Below are 24,032 nucleotides of genomic sequence, written 5' to 3' on the forward strand. Positions count from 1 at the left end.
AAAAAACCAATATCATGGCATCCGATTCCATCATCTCATGGCAAAGAGATGGGGAAATAGCAGAAGCAGTGAGAGTTTCCTTTCTTGGGTTCCAAAATCACTGTGGACAGTGAAATCAAAAGATGCTTGCTTCTTGGAAGGAAAGCTGATAAACAGCATATTAAAAAGCAGAGACATCATTTTGTCAACAAAGGTCTGTGTAGTCAAAGCTATAGTTTTCCCAGTAGTCATGTAGGGGTGTGAGAGTTGGACCAGAAGAAGGCTGAGTGCCGAAGAACTGATACTTTTGGATTGCAGTGCTACAGAAGACTCTTGAGAGTCCCTTGGACTGCAAGGAGATCAAACTGGTCAATACTAAGGAAATCAACCTTGAATATTCATTGGAAGAACTGTTGCTAAAGTGGAAGCTACAATACTTTGGCCACCTGATGTGAAAAGCTGACTCACTGAAAAAGACCCTGATGCTGGGGAAGATTGAAGGCAAAAGGACAAGAGGGCAACAGAGGATAAGATGGTTCAGACAGTATCATTGACTCACTTGACATGAATTTGAGCAATCTTTGGGAGACAGTCGAGGACCGAAGAGCCTGGCGTGCTACAGTCCCTGGGGTTGCAAAGAGTAGGACAGGACTTAGTGACTGGACAACAACAGCAACAATAAAATAAAAATTCTAGTGAGGATCTTTGTGGATATGGTAAGCTAATTTTAAAATTTATATAAAAGTGCAAAAGGCCAAGAATTGCCAAGGCAATGATGGAAGACGATGAACAAACTTAGAAGACTTAAATAGCAGATATTAGTATCAACTTTGATGCTTTGACCACCTGATACAAAGAACAAACTCATTGGAAAAGACCCTGATGCTGGGAAAGATTGCAGGCACGAGGAGAAAGGGATGACAGAGGATGAGATGGTTGGATGGCATCACCGATTCGATGGACATGAATTTGAGCAAGCTCCCGGAGTTGGTGATGGACAGAGAAGCCTGGAGTGCTGCAGTCTGTGGGGTTGCAAAGAGTCGGACATGACTGAGTGACTGAACTGAACCAATTAGTTATAGTAAATAAGATAGCATGATGACGCAAATAGAACCAATGAGCAGGAAAGTCCAAAAACAGAGTCCACACATCTATGGTCATCTAGTTTATTACAATGATGACACCATGGTGTGGTGAAAAAAGGATGGTCTTTTCAATACTTGGTACCAATTAGACATCTTAATGAGAAAAAAAAGGTTTCTTTCTATTTTTTTGTTGTGAAGTAGAACACTCACCCTGAAATCAGAACAAGTGTTTTCAAATTAATTAGAAAACCACACTAGCTCAAAAAGCAGGTATCTTGACCCTTATCTCACACATACACAAAAATCAATTCTAGATGGATCTCAGATGCATGCATTTTAAGAACGTAGGGGCATATTTTCATGATCTTGTGGCATGCAAAAATGTCTTTAAAAAGGCACAAAAAGGAAAAAAAAGATAAATTGGACTACATTTTGTTCATCAAAAAGTATCGGTAGGAATGTAAAAATGATAAACCACACGTCAGGAGAAAATATTTGCAATGCATATAACTGACAAAGAGGTCATTAAGAATACATAAAGAATTTCTACAAATCAATAAGTGAAGGCAGATAACCCAATAAAAGCAGTAAGATATTTCAAAAACAGAAGAGATACAAATGGTCAATAAATATGTGAAAGGAACTCAGTTTCACTACTTGTCAGTGAAATGTACATTCAAACCATAATATGGTATCACTACATGCCCACCAGAAGGGCTAAAATAATAAGATAAATATTAATAATATTAAATATTTGGAGGAATATAAAATAACAAGAAAACTCACATAGTATTGGAAATATAAATTGATATCACCACTTTGAAAAACTGTTTGGCATTTTCTACTAAAGCTGATCATAAGTATACCATATAACCAGCAATTCTACTGGTTGATAAACAACAGAAAAACATATGTCCTCTGAAGGACAACTATTTTTAACAATAGTTGTGTTTAAAATGTTCTTAACATGACTATTCAAAAAAAAGAAAGGCAAACACTGAAAACAACCCAGCCATTCACACTGGAACAGAATGGAATAAAGAAATTCTGTAAATTCAAACAGTGAAATACTACAGAACAATAAAGCTGAAAGAAATACAACCCTACACAATAATGTCTGCAAAACCAAAATGTTAGACAAAACAAGCTATATATAGAAGAGTCCACTTATATGATTCTTTTTATACAGATCTTAAAGCCAGGCAAACTAATTTATGATATTAGAAGTCAGGACAGTGGTTTTCTTGGTGGGAAGCTAGTGACTCTAAAGCAGCGTAAGGGAGAGGGTGTGTGGATTCTGGTAGTACCTCTTTCTTGATATGGGTACGTAGCTCTGTACGCTTGGTGAAATTCATTGAGCACTATACTTATTACTTACACAGTTTTATATATGTAAATTATAGTTCAGTAGAGAAAAGGCCATTAAATAATAACATGGTGAATAAACTTTTAAGCTATTAACATTTTATAAAGGTAGAAAAATAAGTTAAATGAAATTGATATGAAGAAAGTAAAGTAGTGGAGAGACACAAGAAGGTGTGAAGAGGAGGGGGTCACAGTTTTAAAGAGTGGTCAGAGAGGCTAACTACGGGGATAGTTAATCTCTATCTTACCTGTATGGTAAAATTTCCCTGAAAATCCCAGGTTGAAAGTAAAATTTGTGATTTGTGCACGCAAAAGATTCTGAGTATCAAGCAGGGCCTGAAATACATAATTAAAAAAATGTATCAGGTAGAGAATGGCTTTGAGAAGATATCTTCCTTTAGCAGTCAAAAGGTAAAAATACTCCTTTAGGCATGAGAGAATTAAATGATGGAAAGTAGTTTTTTTTTTTTTTATCACCTTACAACTAGCAAGATGGTTCTGAGATTACATAATTACATACTTATATATTTATTCTTTAGATGCAGTAAATCAGCAAAAAGTATCAGTTAGAAAAAGGAAGTTAAATGAAAAGTTTATTCTTCTTGTTCAAAGGAACTAGTATCTAATACATAAAATACATCTCATTTTACCCTTTAGGGGATGTAATTCACCAACTGTCAAAAAAAAAAAAGACATTCTTTTAACGTGAATTTATGTAAAAACATATATTGAAAGAAACAGATAGTTGTTTTTCAGATACATCTTTGGTCTTCAAAATCCAATTCTTTTCAATCTGTAAGTCTTAGATTCCCCAAAGATAGTGATTATTATTCAAAAATGGGTATCATGGTAAAGTAAATTTCTAATTTGCCCTTTCACTGGAAAAGAGATGAACAAACTTTGTACTAATGACAGGTAAAGCTATTTTGAGGTTTAGTTATTATATCATATAAAGTATTATGCTATGAGTATTTAGTGGACTTTTCTTTCTCCTTTTCATTCTCATTCATATTCAAATTCATATTCTTATATTCCTTCTCTTCCCCTTCCCCAGACTATGGTAGTTCAGTGCCCACCTAAAGGAAGCAAAAAGTAACTCTAAATGGTAGACTTGTAAAGGATCTTAGTTAGTACTTCTATTATACATGAAGAAAGTCAGGAGAAATGATTTACCTATTTTCACAGATAAAATTAGTGGTATATCCTAGATTAAGGATATAGATCACCTGATTCCAAGTTAGGTACTCTTTTTACTCTACCACACTAAATCTTTTCCTACACTTCCATAGTACAGCTGGACCCACAACAGAATCTTTTCTCTTTTTAGTATCTGATACCTGCAAGCCCCGCCCCCTTGTGCTCATGACCTGAATCTTTTGGGGGGATAAACAGATATTCATTTTATTCAGAGACCCTCTTACAACTGCATGTGTTCAACAATTACTAGTTGCCACTCCTCTCTTATTGCTGCTGCTACAATTACTACTACTAATTTGTTGTTGTAGTGATAGATAATACAAATCTATCTGAACTTTACCCATCATTTGTTAAAGTGGAGACAATTACCTAGTTCATAGAACTGCGATGAGAAATGTAGAAGATATAATATATGCAGGAATGTCTGATAAACTTTTTAAAAAGTGGCATAAAATATTAGGTGTTTGTATAATTACCAGCAATATATTACATGTTAATGTAATTATGTGCATTATATTATTTTGATAACTGTATCTATCTATATATTGTATACCTCTCATCTACTTATTTTTTATTTGAAATACAGCTGACAATATTATGTTAGCTTCAAGAATATAAAATATTAATTTGACATTTAAATACATTATGAAATGATCAAACCTGAAGTCTAGGAACCATCTGTGTCCATACAAAGTCATTACAGTATTACTGACCATATTTCTTATGCATATGTATGTAAATTACATCCCCATGACTTAATTATTTTATAATCAGCAGTTTGTACTCTTAATTTCACTTACCTATTACCTTAATTTCACTCATTCCCCCACACTTTGTCTTTTTGGCAACCACCCATTTGTTCTCCATATCTACGAGTCTGTTTTTGTTTTGTTTTGTTTGTTTTTTAGATTCTAAATATAAGTGAGATCATACAGTATTTATCTTTCTCTGAGCATAATACCCTCTAGACCCATCCATGATGTCCCATGGCAAGATTTCACTCTTTTTTTAAGTAGCAGATATTCTACTGTATATATACACTACATCTTTATCCATTCATCTATTGATGGACCTTAGCTTGCTTCTATATCTTGGCTGTTATAAATAATACTAGAATGAAAATAGGGTTTTTTAATTAGTGATTTTGCTTTCTTTGGGTAAATACTCAGAAGTGAAATTACCGGACGATATGGTAGTTCTATTTTTAATTTTTTGAGGAAGGTTTATGCTGTTTTACATAGTGGCTGCACCAGTGTAAACCCCACCAACAGTATACAGGAGTTCTTTTTCATCCACATCCTTTCCAGCACTTGTTATTTCTTGTCCTTGTCTGAGCTGTTCTGAAGTGATATCTCACTGTGGTTTTGTTTGCATTTCCCTGATGATTAGTGATGCTTAACATCTTTTCCTGTGTGTGCTGGCTATCTGTATGTCTTCTTTGTGTTCTCTGTTTTTTTACCACAATAAAATAGGTGTGTATACACACACACACACACACACACAGCCCCATACACACATTTCATAAGCTTCCCTGGTGGCTCAGTGGTAAAGAATCGACCTGCGGGTGCAGAAGACCAGGTTCAATCTCCGGATCAGGAAGAGCCCCTGGAGGAGGAAATCGCAACCCATTCTAGTATTCTTGCCTGGGAAATCTCATGGACAGAGTGGCCCGGAAGGCTACTATCCACAAGGTTGCAAAGAGTTGGATATGACTTAGAGAAAAAATTAGAACTGTATCAATTATAATTAAAAATACAGTTTTGAATTTTGCCTTTTCCATTTAACAGTATATCACAAGCTTTCTCTCATCACATTAACCATTCAAATCCAAAATTTTTAATCTATTGATTTTAATGGATGCTGAATATTACATCAAATGCATACATTATAATTTATTTAACCATTTTACACTACTGTTGTACATTTAGATTGTTTACTTTTTTTGTCTAATATAAATTCTGCTTTATGTATCAATACATATTTATATAGCAATGAAGTAACCATTTCCTCAGGAGAAAATAATTCTGCTTACTCTTACCAAGCAAAACAATTTCTGAGCAAATCTGAAAATGCTTATAAAAGTATTGGCCTTCCCTGGTGGCTCAGTGGTAAAAAATCTGCCTCTCAATGCAGGAGACTTGGGTTCAGTCCTGGGTTGGGAAGATTCCCTGGAGAAGGAAATGGTAACCCACTCCAGTATTCTTGCCTGGGAAATCCTATTGACAGAGGAACCTGGTGGGCTACAGCCAATGGGATCACAAAAGAGTTGGACCAGACTTAGCAACTAAACAATAGCAAATAAAAGTATTACTAGGGGACATAATATCCAATAAACATTATAAGAGAATTATATTTGAATCTCTATGCTACCCCACTAACAGTTTTTTGAGGCTTCATTCTATAAAGCCAAAAGCAGTTACAGGCATTAAAAGATCTAGTTGAAGGCAGAAAAAAAAATATCTAATTTAAAGAAACAGGGGTCTGAGAACTGAGTGAAATGGGAGATTTTATATATCTTTGGATTTTCTCCAAATTTCTTTAACAGAATGAACATATCAAAGCAAATAGAAAAGACAAAAATTTTTTAAAATAACTGCAAAAGAGTTTTATATGGAGATTTATGTTAGGACTCATTACATGTGTGACATTCTTTGGGGAATTGTCTGCTAGCTTTTTGTTTCTTATCTGGGCTTCCTAAATTATATTTTGACCTATTTTATCTTTTGATAGTTAACAAAAGTATTTGGTGACCAAATTAAGGCTGGGAAAGAAATTTTAGTGTTTAATATGGTTTTTCAGCAATAGGCAAAAGTATATTTCAGCACAGAATTTTTAGAGTTACTATTTTCTTAATCAACCAAATACTAATTATAATATAAATATGTATAATGTAGCTAGATCTGCTAAAGTAAATAAAAACAACTGGGCAGCTAATTACCAATATAAGCTCCTGTATCTCTTGACCTATGTACACATACACACAAACATCAGAGATATTCATGGGTTTGGCATGAAGATCAAATGAGAACATGGATACATGACCTTAATACTTTTCCTAGCACGCAGAAATGGAGTTTTAGCCCTATGAGTGGAATTTTTCATCCTTTCCTCTGTCAACCTTAAAAGTTCCTTATCATCCTGTCACAAAATTCCATCTTCTACTTCCTACTGTTGTTCACTTGGCATAAAGTCAGGCATATGCCTAAAATTTTAAATGATATTTTTAAATTGAGCCTTGGCACTTTTGGAGTTGTCTAATCAGCACTGGGGCTTCAGATGGCTCAGTGGTAAAGAATCTGCCTGCCAACGCAGGAGACACTGGAGATGTGGGTTGGATCCCTGGGTCGGGAGGATTCCCTGGAGAAGGAAATGGCAGTTTGCTCCAGTATCCTTGCCTGGAAAATTTCACGGACAGAGGAACCTGGTGGGCTACAGTCCATGGAGTTGCGCACAGTCAGACATGACTGAGCACGCACACGTTATTGGCACTGAGGATTTTAAACAAAAGAGGAATGTGGTCCACGTAGCTGTATTAGAGCAGCTTTACAGTGCTGTGCATTTCTTTCAAGTGACCTTGTGTGTTAGTCACTCAGCCGTGTCTGACACTCTGTGACCCCAGGGACTGTAGCCCGCCAGGCTCCTCTGTCCATGGGATTCTCCAGGCAAGGGGACTGGAGTGGGCTGCCATGCCCTCCTGCAGGGGATCTTCCTGACCCAGGGATCGAACCCAGATCTCCCGCATTGCAGGCAGATTCTTTACCAACTAAGCCACCTGGGAAACCCTTAGTGAATCCTTTATTCTCCAACAAAATGTTCATGTATTTTATTGTTTGTGCTGTAGTAAAAGAATAATGACAATGGTTTTTATGGAAACCAAGGAGGAGACAGTAACACAGTCATCTTGAATTATTTGTTAATCATACCTAAACTGTCCAGAGCATAATTATATAACCTCTAAATCATACACATGAGAGATGGTTTGCTAGAAAATTTATTGGACTGAAATTGGTAATAATGACATATGAGTAGGAAAACAGAAAACAAGTACCATTCTCATTGAACATTCATTTGAAATTGTTATACATATTCTATTTAGCATATGGCTATATACCCAAATAGTCAAAATGCTAATGTACTTTTTCAAAAAAGAAATAAAAATAAAAGCTAGTTCTCAGCACTTTTAGGCAACTGTAAGTTGTATCTCACTCATTCAATTATACAGAAAAGGTTTTTATGTGTTGTAATAAACATAATTTTTAAACCTTAGTAATTTAAACTACTTGCTTCCAGCAGCAAAGCAGAAAAGGATGGAGAGGTATGGGATTCCATATGAAGGGACTAAAGCATCTCAACCCATGTACTACTGTTCCAGAGCAAATGAAGTTTCCTTTAACAGTTGCAGAGATATGTTGGAAACCCCTTAAGTAACATTATCTGTTCTGCTTAAGAGGTGAAAGTGGTAAATACTTTTAAAAAAACTCTGATAACTAGTCATCACCCTTATCCCCACCAAATACATTTTGAGTTTTACTAAAGCTGGACTATAAATTCCATGAGGTAGTGTCTCTGTCCAGTTTACTTTTCACTGCTGAAGTCTAGCATGTTGTCAGGGGGAGAAGAGGGACAAGTAACTATTTATTGAATGGGGACATTAATGAATTTCTGATTGATCTCATACTGCAGTAAACTCATAAAGACTTGACAATAATATTGTGGAACATTCTTTTGCTATTTTATTTTCATAAACTGTTTTTAATCTTGAATTAATTTCAACATATTTCACATCCAAAAAGTAATTATAAAGCATTCTATTTTCAAATTATTTGTAAAAAAAGAAAGTGCTAAAATAAAAGCATTCCCTATTTCAGTACTTCTCAAACTTCTAAACACATGAAGATAATCTTAAAAGCTTAATAAAATGCAGATTTCTGGGTTCTAACCCAGGAATTTAACCAGAGATTCTGAACTATAGTGCTGAAGCAGGCCAAAGCATCTTAGATGATTCTGCTGGAGGTGACATTATACCACACTCTAAGAATCACTGCCTTATTCCTTGATTTCAAATAGCTCAATGCAAGTTTTCATTTACTTCGAGGCATGCTTTTCTCTGAGAATATGAAATCTTTGATATCCACTATATAACAACATTCTTGGTATACAGTAGGCATTTAGCTATCGATTTTATAAGCCACATAAGTAATAGGTACTGTGAATTCTAAAAACAAAAATATTCTAGGAAAAAAAAAGAAATATATAGGATCATCAGAATCCAGTTGAAGATCCAATTGAGGAAATATATAGGATCACAGAATCCAACCCACTGTGTTGACCCCAAAGTACTTCATCATGCTTGGAGTAATCTGGGTTAGAAATTATACAACACAGATGGTAACCTTGAAAAGTTTTCATGTTTTGTCTTTATCAATTTTATTTTCCTTATTTTTTCTAATAAAAGTCCCCCTTCAGCTTGAGTTGGGAGAACCAGTTAATCAGACTGCAATCTAAGGTAATCAGCTTCAACCTAGGGAAGTTATGGTGTTGAAGAGGCAAGTGATTATAGAAGATAGGTATGTCTTATGAATCAGACTGCCATGGGACTGTACAATTCAGCTATTGTGGAGAACACTTTGGTGGTATCTCAAAAAGTAAAATATAGAATTATCATATGACTCAGCAATTATGATCCTCATTTTATATTCAAAAGAGCTGAAAACAGGTTTGCAGAGAAATATTTGCACACACTTGTTGATAGTGGCAGTATTCACAATAGCCAAAAGGTAGAAACAACCCAGGTGTTCATCAGTAGATGAACAGGTAAACAAATTGCAGTTCATATATACAATGGAACATTATTCAGCCATAACAAGGAATGAAGTGCTGATACATGCTACAATATGGATGAATATTGAAAACATTAAAACTAAGTGAAAGAAGCCAGACACAAAAGGTCACATACTGTATGACTCCATTTACATGAAGTATCCAGAATAGGTAAATCTGTGGTGATGGAAAGTAGATGGTGCTGCAGGGCTAGGAAGGGAGAAATTGATAGAACTCCTTAATGGGTGTGGGTTTTCCTTTTGGGATGATGAAAGTGTTTTGTACCAGATAGAGGTGGTGGTTGAACAGCACTGTGAATGTACTAATGCCATTGAATTACTTTAATACGGTAGTTTTATGTATGTGAATTTCACCTCAAAAACCAAGAAAACTGTTCAATTGTGAGTACTGTTGTCTTCATGTTTTTTTTCCTAAATTTTATTGAAAGAGCATTACATGTATTACTCTACCAAAATTATTTCCAACAGATGCCCCATATTCTTTACACTGACTTTAAGAAAACTGTCCAGAAATGGATTAAGTAAACACATCAGGAACTGTTGGGATGTAGTGACAGTCGATATTCAAAAATTCCTATGGTATTTGGAACTTGCCTTAGACCTTATCTTCTATCATCCTCCTTTCTATTCACCCAGCTGTGGATTCCCTCATCTGTATGCTGTTCCTGGATCATACCAAGTTTATTCTCACTTCAAGGGCCTTAGTCTTGCTATTTCCTCTTCAAAGATATACTTTGCTCAGATATTCATGTGGTTTACTTCCTCACCTCTGCTAGGTCTCTGCTTAAATATCATCTCCTCGGTGAGACCTTCCCTACCCCCTTTTTTATTGAAGAGTTGATTTACAATGTTATATTAGTTTCAGATGTACAACACAGTAATTTGATATTTTTATAGCTTATACTCCATTTAAAGTTATTATGAAATATTAGCTATATTCCCTGTGCTGTACATTACATACTTATATCTTATTTTATACCTCTTAATTCCCTTCCCTTTTCTTGACCTTTCCTCCACCCCTCTCCCTTCTGGTAACCACTAGTATGTTTCCTGTATCTATAAGTTTATTTCTGTTTTGTTATACTCATTTGTTTTATTTTTTAGATGCCACATATAAGTGAAAACATACAGTATTTGTCTTCCTTTGTCTGAGCTACTTCACTAAACCCAATACCCTCCAAGTCCATCGAAGTTGCTGCAAATGGCAAGATTTCACTCTTTTTTATGGCTGGGTAGTAGTCCATTGTGTGTGTGTGTATGTGTGTGTGTGTATACATACACTACATCTTCTTTATCCATTCATCTGTTAAAGGATACTTGAGGTTGCTTCTATAGTAAGCTGATTGTGCATAATGCTGCTATGAACCTTGGAGTGCATATATCTTTTCAAATTTGTATTTTCATTTTTCTTCAGATATATACCTTGGAGTGGAATTGCTGGATCATATGGTAGTTCTAATTTTAGTCTTTTGAGGAATCTCCTTATGGTTTTCCATAGTGGCTGTTAACTACACTCTTAAACAGATCACTGTTATCTGGTTTCCCTAGTTTATTTTTTTTCTTCACAGAATTTATTATACCACTATTTAGTATTTATTTATTTATAATCATTCATTCAGCTACCCCCTTCCGGAATCATTCATTTAGCTTCTTAAGAGAGTAGACATGACATCTGTCTTTACGACGCTGGATCGGCAGTGCCCAAAGCGGTGCCGGGCACGTAGTGGGCTCCAAATAGCTCCTTGTTGAGTGAATGAAAGAATAAATGAATGGTGGTAACGCCACAATAATCCCCAACCAGGAGAGGAAAGAACAACATTTGACGTTTTTTGTAGGACAGCTAAAGAGTAAACAGATGTGATGGCTTCCATGAAGAGGACGCTGGAATTATTCTGCACAAAGTGGGTAGATCATTAACACTGGGCAGGAGCTGTTGCTTGGGTGAGGGCTAAGCAGGCTCAGATAACCTGTGGGTGCTTCAGGTGACCAGGTCCAGTGTGACCCAACAAGGAAGCTCTGAGTGTGGCTTTAGATCAGATCACGGAGCCTGTTTGGTTCCTTTGGACTGAAATGCTCTATAAATTTTCTTCTTTTTTTTTTTATGAAAGCTAGGGTAAAGACACAAGTGTATACTTTGCTTAGCAACTTAGTCCGCTACAGCCTCACTGTCAACGTATAAATAAAAAAAGATGAAGTCAAAACAACAGGAAGTATGAATTAATAATATTCAACTTATTAAAAAAAGTTTCATGCTCTCACTTAGAATCACTTTTACAGTATAGGTTCTGATAAGCTTTATGAAATGAGTTCCAAGAGAAAATGGCAGATTAGATAAATTTGAAGTTATGGAGACTAACTACAAGAAAAAGTGCTGAAGAACCTAATGGAAGAGTTAGATAGAAAAAGCATAAATTACTACAAAAAATAAATACACATGTATATCACGGTGGAGGCAGATGACCTGACACATCACCATAGCTTCTAAGGCTTCCCTACATTATAATCCAATCAGTGGTCAATAAAAATGAATGTAAGGTTGAAAAAGTTGTCCCATTGATTCCATAAGTCAACTTATTAGTTCAATATACATTCACTGAGTGCCTACTATATCTTATGTCCTATGTTAGTTGCTGGGATAATCAAATTAGACTTACCACTCAGTCTTAGGAAGTTTTAAGAAGAAAATGAGGTAATATCTGAGAAAAGTCTCTTTATACTTTAAAGTCCTAAACAATGTATAAATATATTAATATTGTCTAAAATAAGTTTTCTGGCAAACGATTTATATTTTTAAAGTCAAATGACATTCCTGAACGACTTACAGATGAGTCAAGCAATTCCAGGCATCAACTCATTTTTCTCAGCTCTAGCCCACAGGCTTTCTTATTGTCAGGGAAAAACTCTAAGCTTCTTCTGGCATCTGGGCCTTTGTTCTTGCTGTTCTTTCTATCTTCCCCAAATAGGCACATTTTCGATTCATATTTCTTTCATGTCTCTGCTCAAATATTACCTTATTGGAGAAGCTTTCCCTGGCCATCCTTTTAAACTTTGCAACAACACACCTCCACGCTGAGGCCCACACTTTCCTATCTCCTTTCTCCTACACTATTTTCTACAGCACTGTCATGCCTAATATGTTGTATCATATGTTTGTTTATTGTTGTCTACTCCCACTGAACATAAGGAACATGAGAGCAAGGACTTGGCCTGTATGAAGACTGCCCATTGCCTGATATGTAGTAGGTACTCATAAATAGTTGCTGAATAAATAAATGAATGAATGGATGCTCCTGAATTGAAAGTTAGGGTAGTTTGAGCTGAAGCGGAAGTATAGTTCTTTAGCCAAAGTTGGAACTGAAATTGAGAAAAAATTATTTGGACCAGTCCAGCTTCTTCTTTGAAACAGCAGTAAAAGCAAAAAGAATAGAAGCTCTAAAGATGGAAAGAGAGAAAAGGCCAGTTGTCTTGACGAGACCAGAAACAGAAATGGTCTAACATCTGACAATGACTTCAAGCCAAGTCAAGCTACCAGGATGACTTCCTCTAACTTTCTGACAACATTTTAATTGTGAGGCTATTCAGAAAAATAATTGTGTGATTTCTGGAGGGAAGGTTCCTGGGCTTGAATCCCAACTCCAAGTACACTAAGTAATTTTTTACACTGGCAAGTGCCTTTCCTTAAGCCTCAATTTTCTTATTTCAAAAATACTGTGTTTCAATACCTATTTCATAGGGTTGTAAGTTTTGGATGATGTAATCTGTGTAAAGAACACTGTCTGGAACATAAAAATCATGATAGGATTTTAATATACTTTAACCTAAATCTAAAAAAAAAATGACTTAAAATGATCACAAGAATGTTTAACACTGGGGCTTCCCAGGTGGTGCTAGTGGTAAAGAACCTGCCTGCCTAAGAGACACAGGTTTGATCACCGGGTTGGGAAGATCCCCTGGAGGAGGAAATGGCAACACACTCCAGTATTCTTGCCTGGAGAATCCCATGGACAGAGGAGCCTGGCGGGCTACAGTCCATAGGGTCACACAAAGTCGACGTAGCATGCATATATGTGTAACACTAAAGTGACAAATATTATATAAAGTGGTTTAAAAGGGAAAAAAATGATAGATATAAAATGGAATAAATTATAATAAAAGTTAAAAAGTGCACATCACTTTGGGCACTAACATTAGCTCTGTATGGACTGTGCATCAGTGGACAGACTGGAGGAAGCATATTACTACTGGGAAGGGGAAAGATCCAGAAATTCCTTCATGGAGGGGGTTCTCCATTCCTTCAGAGAGCAGGGAACAGCAGGAAATATCTGGCAATCAAAACTTGACTAGAGAGTCCTCTGCCTGGGGCTGAACTGAGAATGCATCATGAATAATGAGAATCACACAGGAGAAGCACAGAATCTGAAGCTGGAAAAATTTTAAGAGATGGCCACGCCTGGTATTTCTCAAACTGTTGCACTGAGGTCACTATCTTTGATCACAAGGATAAGCATATTACTGCTGATCTCTCATATCCCCCAGGACTTTGCTCTATAGATTGACTTGATTCCTACCAAAAAAAACCAGAGAATAGTTTAAATTATTCATGTTAATTTATAAAACCAAACCAAATCAAACCAAACCAAGAAAAATTAATTTTTAAATTAAGTTTGAAAAACATAATTCTATTCATATACATTATTTTAATTTTACCTTTCACAGCTGATCCAATTAGACCATTTCATAAAACTCTTCTACTTCATAAAACTCTGGAATTTTGGCCCGGAATTATTTTATACTAAAAAAGCCTCTTTAAATACTGGAACTACTTTAAAGACATCTGAAAATTACTTATTTCCCTAAGAGAAGTATTTCCTTCCTTTCTTGATTTTTTTCCTTCTTTTTGAGTGAATAAAGCTATGAAAGATTACAAGTTTCAAATAAATGGTAAGATGAAAATCAGAAACAGTACTGGCAGATTTCACACATCTGATTTTAGATTGTTTATTTGTTAATGAAAAAAATAGTGGTTTGTTACTATTGCTCTCCCAGCCTTGCATGATTTCAAGCTTGTCTAGTAAACAGGAATTTCATTTATTCATCTGTTTGAATTAATTAAAAGCCAAAGAACCCACAGTCAGTTAATGAGAAGTTAAATGGCCCACAACTACTGACTTTATATTCAACCCACGGGCTCTAATAAGATGGGGCAATCCATTCCATTTTAGACTGAGCCTTTCAGTTGTTTATAAATGTCTCAAAAAATGTCTTAAAGCAGAAGTAAACTTCAAATCAGATTTGCTCTCAAAGTTTAACATACTGCTTAAAATATTCCCCATTCACTTTTTGTGAAATGTGGTATCAGATACAGAAGTGCTCAATGCCCCACCAAGTCCTGTCACAGCAGGGCTGTGCTGGGGATGAGGGTGGAGGTGGAGGTAGTTTAGGTGGCTTCTTATCGCTAATGGAAACATAAAGGGTCCGTGAGACGATGCCACGAGGATCAGGCATTTCTTTGCTGTGCGTGCTCCATAGGCTGGAAGCAGACAGTCGTTCCACTCATTTGTATGAGTGGCAGGTGGCCTCTTCCACTGGTGCTCTGATCCTTTAACCCTGTGTGCCTTTTCTTCCAGGCACGGTCTTTCAGCTATAAGAAGGGTGACGTTTATCTCCAGGTGGAGTTGGCTTAACATGGGCCTTCTGTGACTAGATTTTCTTTCCTAGTTATCATTCTGCTTCTACCCTTGTTTGCAAAGTTTATGTCTTACTCTTCATAGCTCGGGGTCAGCAATGGGGGTCCTAGTTACAGGAAGCCCTTCTCCTTCTCAAGTATATCATTTTTAATAAAATGCTCTGTCATGGGCCTCTCCTTTGGAAAGAAATTGGGAACACACACTAGCTGCTGGTGTGTGACTGACGTGGGGGATTCACATACACAAAGGCAAAGCACAGAACACAGACTTCAGTGCTTTAGTCTCTGAAATTATTAAACAGAATATCTAAAGTCACATTTGTTTGACATTATGACTTCAGACCATTCTTCTAATAATAAATCCTAGGCTTGACTTAAATTTTGAGTTATAATTGGTAGGTTGACTCTAATCTTGGGAAATATGCTATTATTTTCTTTTTTTCAGCTTTACTGAGGTTATTTATTCTATTTATGTCATCAAATAGTTATTTGCTCTTGGTGACCAGTTTCAGATGTAAATAAATGAGCTGGATGGGAATCCTCTTACTACCTTGGAGTACAGGATGACATCTCTTTAGTTCCCTAGAGGAAAATATTTTCTTTATAAATATAATTTCACATAAAACTAAAATGAAAGTCTAGTCAATGATAGAATTGTCTAGAATCCAAAGGCTCTATATTACTGTCTGCAGTGACTTAAAAAAAATCACATATATATATATATCCCATTACTAAGGAAGAGAGAGTTTACAAATCAAATTATTTAACTTGTTTCTGCAAGATTGATTAAAAATTTTCAAAAAGCTTTGAAACATGTTCTTTTTCCACAGAGCCTTCCAATATCATAAATTCCAAATAGGAGTTACACTTGTCATTCCCTGAACCTATGAAAATCAGTTTCCTTAGATGAAGAGACCTGTTGTGACCTATACCTTCTTTTGTTTGTCTTATGTAAAAATCTCATAATAACATCATTAACGATCAGAGGGTCAGCAACAGTCTAAACATGGAGGCTGTGCGTTCATACCTGAACTCCACTGAGGCACAGCTGATGTGGCAAGGAGGTTCCTAACCACTTTGTTCTTCATTTCTCTGTTTGAAAATGCAGATGAAAATATGCACAGCTTTCAGAGTGGGTTTTAGAAAGGCCCTCTTTTCAAACACAAGGAGAATCTTTGTGTTAGTTTCCATTTAAACATTTCAGAGATTAATGAAGTTACAGAAAGTTGACAAAAACTAAATTACAATTTCTTTGTTTTGGAAGTTTATTACTACAGACCGTGTGAAACGAACATTCTAAGAAATGCTGTAAAAATGCTGACGGGACTGAGAGGAGCAGACTGCTTCTCCAGGTCCCGTGAGCAGCACGAGCTAGCGCTGGGCACGCCCTGGCCATGCCCAACCTGAGTCAGCTGAGCACAGCGATGGCCATGCAGCCGTTCAGATAACTTTGAGTTTCATATTTATTTGTAATCTGTGAATGTTAGTTTGCTTGCCATTCACAATTAGATGCCCTAGGAACAACCTAGGGAATGAAACATTTTATTTTGACCATGGTTTTTGTCACTGCAAGATAACCCTAAAAATCTGCTTTCATCAAATTCTGAATAGTGTGATTTTGATAAGGAATGGTTTGAAACACTATTTCCAGTTCTCCCATTGCTATTATTTTTATTCTCAATATTAAAAAAAAATACCTAGCATTGGACCTCACTTAGATGACTCTCATTTCTGCAGTTTGACTGGTACTTTCACAGAAAACCCAAGTGGTGACTAAGGGTTTATTATAGACAGTTCCACTTACTTTCAACTTCACTTTAAACAAGGGTGGGAATTGAAACCAAACAAAGAAAATAATGCAACATTCAAACTCTCCTCTACTCTCCCTAGTATGGTGAGTTTCCTTATGTCTGACAACATCCCACAGGTTGTACTTGGGGACGCCCATCCTAGTTGAGAATGGTTAAGGTCAGTCTCCATTGTGTTAAAATCTAACCTGAATCTTCCCACATGGATATTTTTGTATTGGTATGAAAAGATAATGTGTTTGGTTAGTATGTTTACTTATTCATCTACACTCTCCCTGCATTCATATTCTCTCTATATACATATATCTGTGTACACATATATATTTGTGTTGTTCAGTTGCTGAGTTGTGTCCCACTCTTTTTGTGACCCCATGGACTGTAGCCTGCCAGGATCCTCTGTCTATGGGGATCTTCAGACAAGAACACTGGAGTGAGTTGATATTTCCTCCTCCAGGGGATCTTCCTGACCCAGGGATTGAACCCGCATCTCCTGCATTGGCAGGTGGGCTCTTTACCACTGAGCCACCTGGAAAGCCCCATATATATATTACATACATAATATAAATGTAATCTTTCTTGAGTATGAATTAGTCTTTCATTTATCACACACAAAAAAAAGTATTTAAAATGGAAGAATGGTTTGGTCTCAACCAAACTGTCGAACGCATAGCATTTATAAGTTCACTCTTTATATTACAGAGAATAGATTAAGGCTGGATATCCTGAGAGTAAGTCTTAAAAGTGCTCTGCTGTGACTTTCCACAAGCAAGAGTGGCTTTCACATTGATACAAAACGTGATTTTCTGTCCTCAGGCCAAGCTGGTAGGCAGATTGCTTTTATGAAATTCCTGTGAAGCTGGCAGGAGGTGACTCATATACATAAATGCCTCTTTCAATCAGGAAGAAGGTGTCAGAGGGCAGGTGGGTGGTGTCTGAGTGACTAAGTTTTTAAGATGTCAGGGGTACTGAAAAAATTCTCCTAAAATGAAAGTTTTTACGGAGATGTACATGTGAGGCTCTGGATCACATCGATGAATCAAAGGAAAATGTTAAAAGATTTTTTACTACATTGTTTGAATCTCAGTCTTTACTTCATAACTCAATGCAAAGAGAAACTCACATATAATCTTAAACTACTCATAAATTAAAAGCAGCCCAGATTTTAAACAAGCTCTAGGAATGAGCCTTGATTCCAAGACACTTAAAATACTAAGTACATTGTATGAAAGGGACAGAGAAGTTATGGGCATGAAAAAGGTGTGAGAGAGCCAGAAATGTTTAGCAGTAGCCACAGGCTACAGTAGAGGAGGAGTACATTCCTGAGAAAATAAGTGACCACTCACGGTAAAGCGTCTGCCTGCAATGCGGGAGACCTGGGGTGGGAAGATCCCCTGGAGAAGGCAATGGCAACCCACTCCAGTATTCTCGCCTGGAAAATCCCATGGACGGAGGAGCCTGGTGGGCTACAGTTCATGGGTCGCAAAGAGTCGGACATAACTGAGCGACTTCACTGTCTTTTCACTCACTATCTCATTCAAGTAAAATAAAACTCTCTTACAAATGGCAGTGGTATGGAACAGAAAAAAATCTTTATTGAAATCCTTGAGAGGATTTCAGATAAACACGAAATAACAAAACGGCCAAGGATCTAGGTGGTAGTCCATAATAGCTGACGTTCTCAGTAAATGCTCAGTGGAATAGATTAAAGCCAATACAGTAATTGAACTCCTAGGGAAAGCTGAACAGGCTGACAGAGTGAAATTCTTCATTTCATGGCTTTGTGTTCTGGTTTTCTCACAAGACCATGTTATATAGCTACTGTTTTTTTCCTCTAAAAAACTTAAAGGAGGCAGAACAACAACAACAAGGGTAGATCACGTATGAAGTTGTTTTAATAGTAACCAAGAGTGACCACTGTGAGCGAGGGGGGGTCTGGATTCAACAACGTTAGCAACGAAAGGCTGCAAAGTTTTTTTCATTCACTTGTTCTGTGTGTTATGTTGGTTGACTGGCTTTCCCTATAGTATCAAATTATTATTTTCAGGGACTACATGATTACTTTCAATTATTGTACCACAATAGTTTCTATTAGTACTTTCCCCAGTTCAGATATGTTTAAGATTATATATGAATTCTAAATATCCTCAGGCAGTTCTGGGACATTTATCTGAACCCTTCTATCAGACATTTAAAAATTTTTATTTTGGAGTTTTCTTGATGTGAATTTCTGAGACAGCTGGAAGCATTATTTCAGAAAACTTCTGCTTTGGTTCACTACTGTCAATAAAGATTTCAGGAAACACAGGATCTTAATTCTGCAGCAAATCTATAGCAAACCTTACTCTAGCATTAGGAAGCAATCATTATTTTCCACAGCCTGATTTTTTGTGAGGTTCTTTGAAGAATGTATAATCGATTTTCTGAGCAGAGTTGCTAAGAAAGAAAATTCCTTGGAACTGTTAAAAAGGCATGTTTTTACCTTTGTTTGTTTTAGTGTAGCATTAGGAATCTATCTTCCAAAGTTAAAAGGAGTTTGTAGGATTTACCGGAATGAGGATTTTGCTATTATTGCAGACTTATTATAATTTACTTTTATATTTTCTGTTTAATGGCTCTCAAAAAAGCCAACATACTATAGAAGTGGTCATGCTTGCATTTCTCAAAGATGTCACTCTGTCACTAAGGTTCCTGAGAGAAATTTGAAAGCCACCAAAACCAGGAATCATATACTCAGAATGACTGAGAAAAACATGTTGATTGGACCTATGCATCTGGCATTGGCTGTGGTACAAAAAGTGGCTTTTAGGCCACAAGTATAGCTCAAACCTAGCAGGTTGTACATATTATTGTACCTAAAGATGGGCTTCCCTTGTAGCTCAGTTGGTAAAGAATCTACCTGCAAGGCAGGAGACCCAAGTTTGATTCCTAGGTTGGGAAGATACCCTGGAGGAGGAAATGGCAACCCACTCCATTATTCTTGCCTGGAGAATGCCAAGGGCAAAGGAACCTGGCAGGCTGCAGTCTATGGGGTCGCAAGAGTCAGACATGACTTCGTGACTAAACCACCAAAGATAGGGAGATTGTTGAACAAAGTAAGATTGGATGGTTAAAAATTAAAAAGGCAGAGTCATACTAGTCACACAGGGTTTGACTACTGCTCTTCCATTTCTAAGCTGTATGACCTCGATAATATGTGAGTCTCGGTCTACATTCTTGTAAAATGACACCTTCTTTATTTTTATTTTTATTTTATTTATTTATTTTTTTTATTAGTTGGAGGCTAATTACTTCACAACATTTCAGTGGGTTTTGTCATACATTGATATGAATCAGCCATAGATTTACATGTATTCCCAATCCCGATCCCCCCTCCCACCTCCCTCTCCACCCGATTCCTCTGGGTCTTCCCAGTGCACCAGGCCGGAGCACTTGTCTCATGCATCCCACCTGGGCTGGTGATCTGTTTCACCATAGATAGTATACATGCTGTTCTTTTGAAATATCCCACCCTCACCTTCTCCCACAGAGTTCAAAAGTCTGTTCTGTATTTCTATGTCTCTTTTTCTGTTTTGCATATAGGGTTATCGTTATCATCTTTCTAGATTCCATAAATATGTGTTAGTATGCTGTAATGTTCTTTATCTTTCTGGCTTACTTCACTCTGTATAATGGGCTCCAGTTTCATCCATCTCATTAGAACTGATACAAATGAATTCTTTTTAACGGCTGAGTAATATTCCATGGTGTATATGTACCACAGCTTCCTTATCCATTCGTCTGCTGATGGGCATCTAGGTTGCTTCCATGTCCTGGCTATTATAAACAGTGCTGTGATGAACATTGGGGTGCACGTGTCTCTTTCAGATATGGTTTCCTCAGTGTGTATGCCCAGAAGTGGGACTGCTGGGTCATATGGCAGTTCTATTTCCAGTTTTTTAAGAAATCTCCACACTGTTCTCCATAGTGGCTGTACTAGTTTGCATTCCCACCAACAGTGTAAGAGGGTTCCCTTTTCTCCACAGCCTCTCCAGCATTTATTGCTTGTAGACTTTTGGATAGCAGCCATCCCGACTGGCGTGTAATGGTACCTCATTGTGGTTTTGATTTGCATTTCTCTGATAATGAGTGATGTTGAGCATCTTTTCATGTGTTTGTTAGCCATCTGTAAGTCTTCTTTGGAGAAATGTCTGTTTAGTTCTCTGGCCCATTTTTTGATTGGGTCATTTATTTTTCTGGAATTGAGCTGCAGGAGTTGCTTGTATATTTTTGAGATTAATCCTTTGTCTGTTTCTTCATTTGCTATTATTTTCTCCCAATCTGACGGCTGTCTTTTCACCTTACTCATAGTTTCCTTTGTAGTGCAAAAGCTTTTAAGTTTCATTAGGTCCCATTTGTTTAGTTTTGCTTTTATTTCCAATATTGTGGGAGGTGGGTCATAGAGGATCTTGCTGTGATTTATGTCGGAGAGTGTTTTGCCTATGTTCTCCTCTAGGAGTTTTATAGTTTCTGGTCTTACATTTAGATCTTTAATCCATTTTGAGTTTATTTTTGTGTATGGTGTTAGAAAGTGTTCTAGTTTCATTCTTTTGCAAGTGGTTGACCAGTTTTCCCAGCACCACTTGTTAAAGAGGTTGTCTTTTTTCCATTGTATATCCTTGCCTCCTTTGTCAAAGATAAGGTGTCCATAGGTTCGTGGATTTATCTCTGGGCTTTCTATTCTGTTCCATTGGTCTATATTTCTGTCTTTGTGCCAGTACCACACTGTCTTGATGACTGTGGCTTTGTAGTAGAGTCTGAAGTCAGGCAGGTTGATTCCTCCAGTTCCATTCTTCTTTCTCAAGATTACTTTGGCTATTCGAGGTTTTTTGTATTTCCATACAAATTGTGAAATTCTTTGGTCTAGTTCTGTGAAGAGTACCGTTGGTAGCTTGATAGGGATTGCATTGAATCTATAGATTGCTTTGGGTAGAATAGCCATTTTGACAATATTGATTCTTCCAATCCATGAACACGGTATGTTTCTCCATCTGTTTGTGTCCTCTTTGATTTCTTTCATCAGTGTTTTATAGTTTTCTATGTATAGGTCTTTTGTTTCTTTAGGTAGATATACTCCTAAGTATTTTATTCTTTTTGTTGCAATGGTGAATGGTATTGTTTCCTTAATTTCTCTTTCTGTTTTTTCATTGTTAGTATATAGGAATGCAAGGGATTTCTGTGTGTTAATTTTATATCCTGCAACTTTACTATATTCATTGATTAGCTCTAGTAATTTTCTGGAAGAGTCTTTAGGGTTTTCTATGTAGAGGATCATGTCATCTGCAAACAGCGAGAGTTTCACTTCTTCTTTTCCTATCTGGATTCCTTTTACTTCTTTTTCTGCTCTGATTGCTGTGGCCAAAACTTCCAACACTATGTTGAATAGTAGTGGTGAGAGTGGGCACCCTTGTCTTGTTCCTGATTTCAGGGGAAATGCTTTCAATTTTCCACCATTGAGGGTGATGCTTGCTGTGGGTTTGTCATATATAGCTTTTATTATGTTGAGGTATGTTCCTTCTATTCCTGCTTTCTGGAGAGTTTTAATCATAAATGAGTGTTGAATTTTGTCAAAGGCTTTCTCTGCATCTATTGAGATAATCATATGGTTTTTATCTTTCAATTTGTTAATGTGGTGTATTACATTGATTGATTTGTGGATATTAAAGAATCCTTGCATTCCTGGGATAAAGCCCACTTGGTCATGGTGTATGATTTTTTTAACATGTTGTTGGATTCTGTTTGCTAGAATTTTGTTAAGAATTTTTGCATCTATGTTCATCAGTGATATTGGCCTGTAGTTTTCTTTTTTTGTGGCATCTTTGTCTGGTTTTGGAATTAGGGTGATGGTGGCCTCATAGAATGACTTTGGAAGCTTACCTTCATCTGCAATTTTCTGGAAGAGTTTGAGTAAGATAGGTGTTAGCTCTTCTCTAAATTTTTGGTAGAATTCAGCTGTGAAGCCATCTGGTCCTGGGCTTTTGTTTGCTGGAAGATTTTTGATTACAGTTTCAATTTCCTTGCTTGTGATGGGTCTGTTAAGATCTTCTATTTCTTCCTGGTTCAGTTTTGGAAAGTTATACTTTTCTAAGAATTTGTCCATTTCATCCAAGCGCAATCGGTTAGCGCGCGGTACTTATATGACACCTTCTTTAAAAGGTGATTTAAATAACACCTTCTACGAAGAATGATTTAAATAATTCATGGAAGCAGTAGATCAAATAATTGACCTAAAACACATAATAGGTCTCCAAAAATGTTACTTCCTTTTATCTCTACCTGTTGGGGTTTCCCAGGTTGCACTAGTGGAAAAGAACCTGCCTGCCAATGCAGGAGACACAAGAGAATGGGTTTGATCCTTAGGTGAGGAAGATCCCCAGGAAGAGGGCATGGCAACCCACTCCAGTATTCTTGCCTGGATAATCCCATGGACAGAGGATCCTGGTGGGCTACAGTCCATGGGGTTGCAAAGAGTCGGACATGACTAAAGTGATTTAGCACACACATGTGGATTCCTGATAAATGCTTCAATAGCAACAAAAAGCAAAACAGCACCTCAAGGTACATTTGGCAATGGGCCCAGTGGTGTTGGTTTAGTGAATGAGGTGTTTTAAGTACTTCTCATTAAGCTGCACTTGTAGCCAGTTCTAACGAAAACTAATATTTATTGAGCAATGGGTACTTAATGTTTACTAGGCTCTGTGCTAAAGAGGGACAATCTCATTTCACTTATTCAGCAACTTGTTGTTGGATTATCTTACTTAATTTATTCAACAAGTAGATACTATTATTTCATTATACATATAAGGACATTGAAGCACACAGAGGTTAAGCAAATTAAGCAGAAATTAAAAACTGCACTTTTAATTCAGTTAAAAAAAAGATGCATGAGGTATTCCTTTGCAAGAGTTGACTTATGTGATTTGGGGATTCAGTTCAGTTCAGTCACTCAGTTGGGTCCGACTCTTTGCGACCCCATGAATCGCAGCACACCAGGCCTCCCTGTCCATCACCAACTCCTGGAGTTTACTCAAACTCA

At 36.7% G+C, this 24,032-nt stretch overlaps 1 protein-coding gene across 4 annotated transcripts in view; it reads right to left on the reverse strand.

The window, feature by feature from the left end:
- The window catches only part of LOC122673501 (bifunctional heparan sulfate N-deacetylase/N-sulfotransferase 3), a 180,147-nt gene that overhangs the window by 110,166 nt on the left and 45,949 nt on the right, over positions 1 to 24,032 (reverse strand). For all 4 annotated transcript variants that reach the window (XM_043871348.1, XM_043871349.1, XM_043871350.1 and 1 more), the window contains exon 3: positions 2,678 to 2,765. In XM_043871348.1, the coding sequence (XP_043727283.1) occupies positions 2,678 to 2,765 (88 nt within the window). The remainder of the gene's footprint in view (positions 1 to 2,677; positions 2,766 to 24,032) is intronic.

Source organism: Cervus elaphus, chromosome 17 (genome assembly GCF_910594005.1).
Source record: "Cervus elaphus chromosome 17, mCerEla1.1, whole genome shotgun sequence".
NCBI classification, from domain to species: Eukaryota; Metazoa; Chordata; class Mammalia; order Artiodactyla; family Cervidae; genus Cervus; species Cervus elaphus.